Source organism: Mus pahari, unplaced genomic scaffold (genome assembly GCF_900095145.1).
Source record: "Mus pahari unplaced genomic scaffold, PAHARI_EIJ_v1.1 scaffold_7384_1, whole genome shotgun sequence".
In the NCBI taxonomy this organism is placed as follows: domain Eukaryota; kingdom Metazoa; phylum Chordata; class Mammalia; order Rodentia; family Muridae; genus Mus; species Mus pahari.
In genome coordinates, this window is record NW_018392326.1 from 52,984 (window position 1) to 63,123 (window position 10,140).

Here is a 10,140-nt window from a genome sequence, read left to right on the forward strand (position 1 = left end):
AAGACAGCTACAGTGTACTTACAAATACTAAATAAAAAAATCTTTAAAAAAAAAAAAAAAAAAGAAGCAGCTAATGACTCAATGGAGACTTCCGCTGCCAACGCAAATTGTTGAGATAATTTGGTGGTGGTAAGAAGAGAATGGGTTAAAGTTCCTCCAACCAAATGGGCAGGTACAATAGAGGTTACCAAGGAGACACTGGCCACTACAGGGAGGAAAACAGCTTGCTTGATTCTAATATCTGGGGGGGCTATTCCAGCTCAAATATTCAGCAGGAGTTAGCAAGGTCAACTGAGGAACTAGACTCACGGGAAGACACAGCAATTCTTTATGTATGTTTTAATTCTATCCTTGCAAAACTAGGGCAGAAGTGCCTGTAGCTGTGCCTCCCACAAACGTATATGGAGGCTTTAGTTTCTCTATTGATGGTGAAATTTTTCTTTTCCTTCTTTTTTTTTTTTTTGCAGGAATATCCATCATCTTACTGTTGGTTGTCATTACCACAACTTCTAGGCCTTCTCATACTGTTGGATGGAGTAAGGGAGGATCAGGGACGAAGGCCCAATACAACGTTTCTATCATCGTCAGGACACTCTACAAACTCACGATCAGCATCGTTCTTTGTCCCAGCATCAGCACGTCTCATTAACCACTCTGGCAGCTAGCATGCTCATTCAGCATCCTGCAGAAAAAACACAAACCTGCCCTCTTCCCCACACTCCGAGAGTTCCTTGGCATTGAAATTTTAAAATTTTTGTGGTGTTCAGGGACATGATTCCCCCTTTTTTGTATTCAAAAGCTAATTTTTCAGAGTCCCATGGATTAAAAGGAATACCAGTTTTATGTTCAATTCCAAATTCCTTACAAAAATTGGATAAAGTTGCTTCCAGTATAAGCAGGGCCATTATCTGTCTTGATTTTANGCAATCCCATAGCAGTAAAAGCCTGTAAGCAATATCAGTTACATTTCTAGAAGCTTCTCCTGTATGTAGAGAAGCAAAAATGAGTCCTGAACAAGTGTCACTACAAACATGTATCTATTTCAATTTTCCAAATTCTGAATAATGAGTTATATTTATTTGCCAAGTATGATTGAACATAAAGCCTCATGGATTAACCCTTAAATGATGAACTTGAGACAATGTAAGACAGTCAAGACATTGCTTTAAAATCATTCTGGCTTCCTCCTTAGCGATCTTATGTAGGAGCCTTAAGGTATGACTAGAAAGATTAATTATATTTTGACCACATTTAGCCAAAAAAATAGGATCTGAAACTAAAGCTTCTCTTATCAAATCTTGGTCAATACAATCATTGCCTATAGCTAAAGGTCCAGGTAGATCAGAATGAGTTCTTATATGACCAATATAAATAGAAGTTTTTCAAGCAAGAATGGTGTTTTGTGCCATACCACCTTCACAAAGAATGACTCTTTGTATGTTTTTAAGATGACCATGATGTAAAATGGCTTCATCACACGGACTTCATTTGGAGGGGTTTTCCATATTCTTTTACATATTTGAAATTCACCTTAATATGAAAAGGCACGGGGGCTGGTGAGATGGCTCAGTGGGTAAGAGCACCCGACTGCTCTTCCGAAGGTCTGGAGTTCAAATCCCAGCAACCACATGGTGGCTCATAACCATCTGTAACAAGATCTGATGCCCTCTTCTGGAGTGTCTGAAGACAGCTACAGTGTACTTACATATAATAAATAAATAAATCTTTGAAAAAAAAGAAAAGGCACTACAATATTGCTTACAATTACAGATTTTCAGTATGTGTTCTTTGATGTATTCAAAAATAACTGTTGTAAAAATGGTTTATCACACCAACTATATTTGGAGGGATACTCTTCAGCATTAGGATTTTTGTGTGTATATCTACAGACTACTGTGACAAAGACTTCACCATATTTAATACCTTCAATAGTGTTTCTCTCCAGTATGAATGGTTTCATGTGTTTACTACATTGCTTACATTCATACGGTTCCTGTCTAGTATGTATTTTTCTGTATTCAAAGTTGAACATGTTATATAATGGGTTTACTACATTACATTCATAGTATTTGTCATTATCTTTCCTTTAATTTAGTCAGAGATAACTGTGCTCTGAAATGGCTTCATCACGTCTATCATACTTGTAGGATCATTCTCTAATATTTCCTGTTTTCTATAATAAGAGAAAACTGTGATGAGCAAAAGCTTTACCACATTTCTTTTGTTCATATGGTTTCTCTATTGTATGAATACTTCCATGATGATGAAGACTACAGATAGGTGCAAAGATCTTACCATGTTAAAGAACTTTATAGGATTTCTTTTTTTTAAAGATTTATTTTATGTATATGAGTACACTGTAGCTGTACTGATGGTTGTGAGCCATCATGTGGTTGCTGGGAATTTTGAATTCAGTAGCTCTGCTTGCTCCAATTGGCACGCTTGCTCTGGCTCTGGAGTTGTCTTCAGACACACCAGAAGAGGGCATCAGATCTCATTATGGATGGTTGTGAGCCACCATGTGCTTGCTAGGATGTGAAATCAGGACTTTTGGAAGAGCAGTCAGTGCTCTTAGCTGTTGAGCCATTTCTCCAGCCTCCTTTATAGGGTTTCTTTCCTAGATGACTCCTTTTATGTTTCTAGAGACTACTGTGATTTTCAAATGCTTAACCCTACGGTTACATTCATAGAGCTTCTTCAGTATGATTGTTTTTATATTATTGGAGCATACTGTAATGTGCAAAGTCTTCACCAGATCCCTTACATTCATAGGGTTTCTCTCCAGTATGTGATAGTGTAGGTAAGACCATTGTGTTGTGAATAGGCTTCATCACATTGATTACATTTCTAAGGTTTCTCTACAGAATGTTTCCTTTAATGTATTCAGAAACCACTATGTTGTGAAGAGGTTTTATCACACTGATTACATTTGTAGAGTCTCTCCAGTGTGTAGTAAGATATGGATTTGAAGATGACTGCTTTCTGCAAAAGCTTTACCACATTGATTGCATTTGTAATGTTTGTCTTCAGTATCTGGTCTTTGATGAATCCTAAAAGAATAGTCATATGCAAAGGCTTTACTACATTGATTACATTCATAGGGTTTCTCTCCAGTATGCATCCTTTTATGTACTTTGAGATTATTGCCTGTGCAAAGGCTTTATCACGCGGATTACATTTATAAGGTTTCTCTCCAGTATGTGTTCTTTCATGTATTCAAAGAAACCTGTGCTGTGGAAATGCTTTATCACATTCATTACATTTGTAGGGTTTCTATCCAGTATGAATTCTTTCATCAGCTTTATGGTGACTGTGAGAAAAAAAATGATCTACTACACTGATTACATTTAAAAGGTTTCTCTCCAGTATGTGTTTTCATGTATTGGAAGATGACTCTGGTGTGAATAGGCTTTATCCTGCTGATTACATATTTAGAGTCTCCCTCCAGTATGCATTACTTTATGGGTTTGAAGATGACCGCTTTGTGTAAAGACCTTACCACATTGATCACATTTGTAAGGTTTCTCTCCAGTGTGTGTTCTTTCATGTACTCGAAGACAGCTGGGTTGTAAAAAGGCTTTACCACATTGATCACATTCATAGGGTTTCTCTCCAGTATGTTTTCTTTCATGTACTCGAAGATATTTGAGCCGTGAAAAGGCTTTTTCACATTTATTACATTTGTAAGGTTTCTCACCAGTATGTGTTCTTTCATGTTCTCGAAGATACTGGAGCCGTGCAAAGGCTTTATCACATTTATTACATTTGTAGGGTTTCTCTCCAGTGTGTGTTCTTTCATGTATTCGAAGAAGACAAGGTTGTAAAAAGGCTTTACCACACTGATTACATTCATAGGGTTTCTCTCCAATATGTCTTCTTTCATGTTCTCGAAGATACTTGAGATGTGCAAAGGCTTTTTCACATTCATTACATTTGTAAGGTTTCTCACCAGTATGTGTTCTTTCATGTATTTGGAGACAACTCTGGAGTGAATAGGCTTTATCACAGTATTTACATATGTAAGGTCTCTTTCCAGTATGTGTTCTTTTATGTGCTCGAAGATAGTTGAGATGAGCAAAGGCTTTATCACATTGATTACATATGTAAGGTTTCTCTCCAGTATGTGTTCTTTCATGTACTAGGAGACAACTTTGGAATGAATAGGCTTTATCACAGTGTTTACATATGTAAGGTTTCTCTCCAGTATGTGTTCTTTCATGTATTCGGAGACAATTCCAGTGTGAATAGGCTTTACCACACTTATTACATTTATAGGGTTTCTCTCCAGTATGTGTTCTTTCATGTACTCTAAGATACTTGAGATGTGCAAAGGCTTTTTCACATTCATTACATATGTAAGGTTTCTCCCCAGTATGTGTCCTTTCATGTACTAGGAGACAACTCTGGAATGAAAAGGCTTTATCACAGTGTTTACATATATAAGGTTTCTCTCCAGTATGTGTTATTTCATGTATTCGGAGACAACTTCGGTGTGAATAGGCTTTACCACACTGACTACATTCATAAGGTTTCTCTCGAGTATGTGTTCTTTCATGTGCTCGAAGATAATTGAGATCTGCAAAGGCTTTTTCACATTCATTACATTTATAAGGTTTCTCACTAGTATGTGTTCTTTCATGTATTCGAAGACGGGAGGGTTTTAAAAAGGCTTTACCACATTGACTACATTCATAGGGTTTCTTTACAGAATGTGTTCTTTCCTGTACTTGAAGATACTTGAGCTGTAAAAAGGCTTTATCACATTCATTACATTTGTTGGATTGCTCTCCAGCCTCTGTACTTTTATTTATTTGGACAGTACTCTGACATGCAAGCGCTTCAAAATGTGGAAAGCCTTCAGAGTGTTTCTCTCCAGTTTGGTTACTTTCAAGCTTTTGAAGATGACTGTGATGTGTGAAGGTTTTATCACATTGTGTATATTCATAGGGTTTCTCTCCAGTAGGGCTTCTTTCCTGCCTGCAGTGATAATTGGGACATGTAAAATTTTATTACATTAATTACAATGATGAATCCTTTCTAACTGTATGAATTAGTTTTACAATTTGGTCTAATTGTAGGGTAGATTCTGATCTTCGGGTTTTATCAGGGGCCTAGAGAGATGGCTTAGCTTTTAAGAGAACTGACTTCTCTTCCAGAGGTCCTCAGTTCAAACCCAAGCTTCCATATGGTGGCTCGCAACCATCTCTAATGAAATTCCATGCTCTCTTATGGTATGTCTGAAGAAAGTGACAGTGAATTCACATACATAAAATAAATAATAAAATGAAAAAATGAAAATAATGTTTAATCACATTGTTTACAATCTTGATGTTCCCTTTCCTTGTGGTTGTTTTTCATCATTAAAGATACCTGTGATGCTTAGGGCACTTATTACCGGACTCACGTTTACACCAGACATTTTATACATCAAGTTTTTCAGATACTTGAAGAAAACTGAATGAATTCACAGATTTACCACTATAATTATGTTCACAAATTTTATTGCACTGTGAGTCATATCATATTTGAAAAGTGAAGGACAATCAGAAATTCCATATTCTTAATGCTCATAGGATTTTCTGCAGTATAATTTTATGGTTGTATTCCAAATGAAGCTGAATATCTAAGTGACTACAAACATGTAACTCATTCAGAATGTCTCCTCAAGAGGGGCCTATCATATATTGTTGTAGATAGCCCTGTGGCTAATTATATTTGATGTTAATTTCATTCTCCTATGAGTGGTTGTGAACATGGAATGAGTCAGCCCTCATGTGATTTCCTGTAAACCCGCTTCCCACCTTAATTTGTAAAATAAAAAGAACTGATGATTGGGCAGATTAAAGGGAAGGTTGAGTGGAAGGTGGGAAGAGAGAAGAAGGAGAAAATGGAAGAGGAAGAGGAGGAAGAAGAAAAGCAGAGCAGAAGGACATGGCTTGGAGAAACTCAAGTTCTAAGGGGTCTCATGGATGGAGAAGATGGTAGAGTGAGTAGCAGTAGATCTGCCCAATCTAGGCGCACAGCACGTGTTCATATGAACTGAGTTGTGTTTTCATGCCTGGGGACTATTTGGATTCGAAATTTACTGTAACAGTATATGATCTAATAAACAGTTCTAGGAAAGAGAGATACTCTGTTTCTTTCAAAATCCCTCTGCTCATATTTCCTGTATCCAGTATGATATATGATATACCTATTACAAGAATAGCAAATAAAGGGTTTCCACCTTACATTCACACAGTTTGACTTTTTGTTCCTCATATGGTAGGGATTAAGGTTTCTCCAGCACAACATCCTTAACACTCATAAACTTCCCCTCTCACTAAACTATCAGATTTAAGACAACTATATGAGTAACAACAGCTTTACTATGGACTATTTGCTCAGTAGAAGATTCTGGATATACACATATCACCTATTATTTGTGTGTACTATTTGCAACATCTGAGCTGTGTGAAAGTACACGGAATGGCAGTGCTACAGTGTAGCTCTAATGGTGATATGATTCAAACAGTTACATCTGTTAGGAAATACTGTGATAGAGGAATGTGTTGCAACAACCTATCAGGTGCCTGGAATTGAGGTACTTGGTTCTGTGAGAACCTAATCGTCAACAACTAACCTAAAGCAGTGAAAAAAAACACTGGTGCTGCTCCTTAAAACTGAGAGAACACAGGTTGGTGAGATGTCTCAGCAGGTAAGAGCACCCTACTGCTCTTCCAAAGGTCCTGAGTTCAAACCCCAGCAACCACATGGTGGCTCACAACCATCCTTAACGAGATCTGATTCCCTCTTCTGGAGTGTCTGAAGACATCTACAGTGTACTTACATATAATATATAAATAAATATTTTAAAAAACTGAGAGAACACATTAAATTTTCTTCAGAAGCTCATTAGAATAAGGTTTCCCAAAAAAATTACCTTCCATGTCTTCTATCATTTTGACAATGTTCTTCAATGTTATGGTCTTTCCATTTGTAGCCTAAAATGTAGGACCAGAAAATAATTATTGTTGGAAATCCATCCATAAGCCACTATATTAAGTGAACCTTAGACCCATGCCCTTTTTATTTGCCTCATTCTTCATTATTCTCATTCAAGATTACACAAGGGCATCAATAACAAAGAAATCAGCTGTTCCCCCACCTTATTTTAAAACTGAAAGGAAAATTCAGGTTTACCTATAGTAGTGAGATTCCTGTAGATCTCCAGCATTACATCTTTGTAAAGTCTCTTCTGAGATGGATGCAGCAAGGACCACTCTTCCCGACTGAAGTGGACATGCACATCCTTAAAGGTCAATGCATCCTAAAGTCCCATACATATGTACAACACAAAGTGTGACAGTGATAATACTGTAATGAATACTTCACTGACAATATATTCATTTGATCTTGATAATTCCCACACTTAGACCATGACAGAGAAATTCTGTTATAACCATGAAATTATTTTCAAACCAAATTCTGAAAACCAAATGATGAGGTTCACCTGACAATGCTGTACTCTTTGAAGAGCATATATCCTAGCAAAAGAAATGCCAATTAACCTACAGAGAAAAGACAGAGAGAGGGAGAGAGACAGAGAGAGAGAGAGAGAGAGAGAGAGAGAGAGAGAGAGAGAGAGAGAGAGGCAAATACATTAAGACCACTGAAAGATCAGTATAAACAACTAAAAACTGCAAAATAAACTATTAGCAAGCTGGGTGTATTTGCGCATGCCCTTAATCGCAATGCTCACCAAGTACAGGCACGTGTATCTCAATGACTTGTATGGCAATCTGGTCGATTAAACAAGTTCCAGGAAAACCAGCACTACTCATTATGACCCTGTCTCTGTTGCAAAATCTATCAAACAACAACAGCAACAAGAAAACCCAACAAAACAAAAGCACCCAACAACAATAAAAACAACAAAATAAAAACCCAAAGAAGAAAGACAGAAAGAACCTCAGAGGTTTTTAGTGAACTTCCTACAAAGAATTAAATAGTCACTGTAGTTTTGTCTTCATATTCCAGGATCCTGAAATTCCACAGTTTAAACTGTGACATTAATAAGATGTTACTTAAAGGCAATCAATGTTCAAAGTTATAATGAACAAATGGAAACATTAGCAAAGTAAATGTTTTCATAAATAAACAATATAGTGCAGGAGAGATGGCTCAGTGCTTAACATCTCTTGCTGGTTTTAGATATAGGATTCACGTGCCAGTACTTACCATGGAAGCTCAGAACTATTCATGACTCCAAGTTGAGGAGTTCTGAGGCCATCTTTTGACTATAGTGAGGACTGAGCACACAGAGGTGCATATGCATTCATAGTCATTCAAACATTTCAAAACAAAGACAACATGTAGGAAGAATGTCTCATTCTTAAAATTAAATGAATCAGAAGGATGAGGAAGTATTAATGCCACCCAGGGAATTAGAATAATACTCTCTGGAAATTTTTATTTTTCAAGATATAAGTGAAGCACAAAGCAACAATATATGCTTGTCATGTGCAAAAAAAAAAAAAACCAAACCATCCATTCCAGCCCCTGAGACCATAAAGCCAAGTATGTTGACCCATATATAATCCCAGCCCCAGCTTTCCCGTCTTGCAAGATGGCGGGTGAAAAGGTGCCTGATAAAAGTGAGAAGAAACCTGCGGCCAAGAAGGCTGGCGGTGATGCTGCTGCCCACGGTTCCTGGGCCACAGTAGCCAAAAAGGGTCGCCCTAAGGTTAAAAAACCCCAAGAAGTCAAAGCCTCATTGCATCTGAAACCCTGTCCTGGTGAAAGGAATTGGCAGGTACTCCCGGTCTGCTATGTACTCCAGGAAGGCCTTGTACAAAAGGAAATACTCAGCTGCCAAGACCAAGGTTGGGAAGAAGAAGAAAAATGAGAAGGTCCTTGCTACTGTCACCAAAACCGTTGGTGGGGACAAGAACGGTGGCACCCGGGTGGTAAAGCTTTGAAAAATGCTTAGGTATTACCCCACTGAAGACGTGCATCGAAAGCTGCTGAGCCATGGCAAGAAGCCCTTCAGCCAGCACGTGAGAAGGCCGCGCTTCCAGCATCACTCCTGGGACTATCCTGATCATCCTCACAGGGCGCCACCGGGGCAAAAGAGAGGTTTTCCTGAAGCAGCTGGCCAGTAGCTTGCTACTTGTGACTGGACCTCTTGTCATCAACAGAGTTCCTCTGCGCAGAACACATCAAAAGTTTGTCATTGCCACCTCTACAAAAGTTGATATCAGCAATGTTAAAATCCCCAAACACCTGACTGACACTTACTTCAAGAAAAAGCAGCTGCGCAAGCCCAGGCATCAGGAGGGTGAGATCTTCAACACGGAGAAGGACAAATACGAGATTACAGAGCAGCGAAAGGCTGATAAGAAAGCTGTGGACTCGCAGATTTTGCCAAAGATTAAAGCTGTTCCTCAGCACCAGGGCTACCTGCGATCTCAGTTTTCCCTGACAAACAGGATGTATCCTCACAAACTGGTCTTCTAAATTGTTAACCTAATTAAACAGCTTCCTATGTTTAAAGAAAAAAAAAAAATCCCAGCCCCAAAGAGCCAGATAGGTAGATCTCTAAATTTAGGTCCATTCTAGTCTACATAACTACTTCTAGGACATCCAGGATTTCACAGAGAAACCCTGTCTTCAAAATGAAAAACAACAAAATTAAAACTATAAAAACATTACAATAGCAAAATAAGGTAGGAGTGAATGGGAATTGCTTCTACACTATCAGATTTCATTTAGGGAAACAGTCTATTATGGTGACAGCATGAGAAAGAAACTGACTGATCAATTTTAACCACAAACCAGTAGATAAAAAACCAGGAAATGGATCCACATTTCCTCCCCCTCTCCCTGCTTACTAACTCACTCACTCCCACTTCCTGGCCCAGGAATTCCCCTACACTGGGGCACAGAGGCTTCACAGGACCAAGGGCCAATGAGCCACTTGTAATAAACAACCAGCAGATTCAATACCTAGTCTAGGAAATCAGCCCATTATGTTTTAATTCTCCCTTATTCAATTTCTCAGGGCTGGGGCAGAAAAGGACTTCTTCCTAACTACTGCTAACCATTGTTGGAGAGTTGGACTAGAGACTGTAAGTCATCAACAAATTCCCTTACTATATA

General features: G+C 38.2%; 1 protein-coding gene and 1 pseudogene across 1 annotated transcript; one reads left to right on the top strand and one right to left on the bottom strand.

Annotated features, from left to right (window-relative positions):
• Positions 1-2,524: 2,524 nt before the first annotated feature.
• Positions 2,525-7,363, bottom strand: LOC110314948 (zinc finger protein 431-like). Its single transcript, XM_029534672.1, has 3 exons — positions 7,183-7,363; positions 6,923-6,983; positions 2,525-4,977 (listed from the first exon to the last, which is right to left on the bottom strand). Exons 1-3 carry the CDS (start codon positions 7,214-7,216, stop codon positions 3,432-3,434), a joined length of 1,641 nt encoding a protein of 546 aa, XP_029390532.1. The 5' UTR covers positions 7,217-7,363; the 3' UTR covers positions 2,525-3,431.
• A 1,245-nt stretch (positions 7,364-8,608) lies between these two features.
• LOC110314950 lies at positions 8,609-9,529 on the top strand (annotated as a pseudogene).
• Positions 9,530-10,140: the final 611 nt, after the last annotated feature.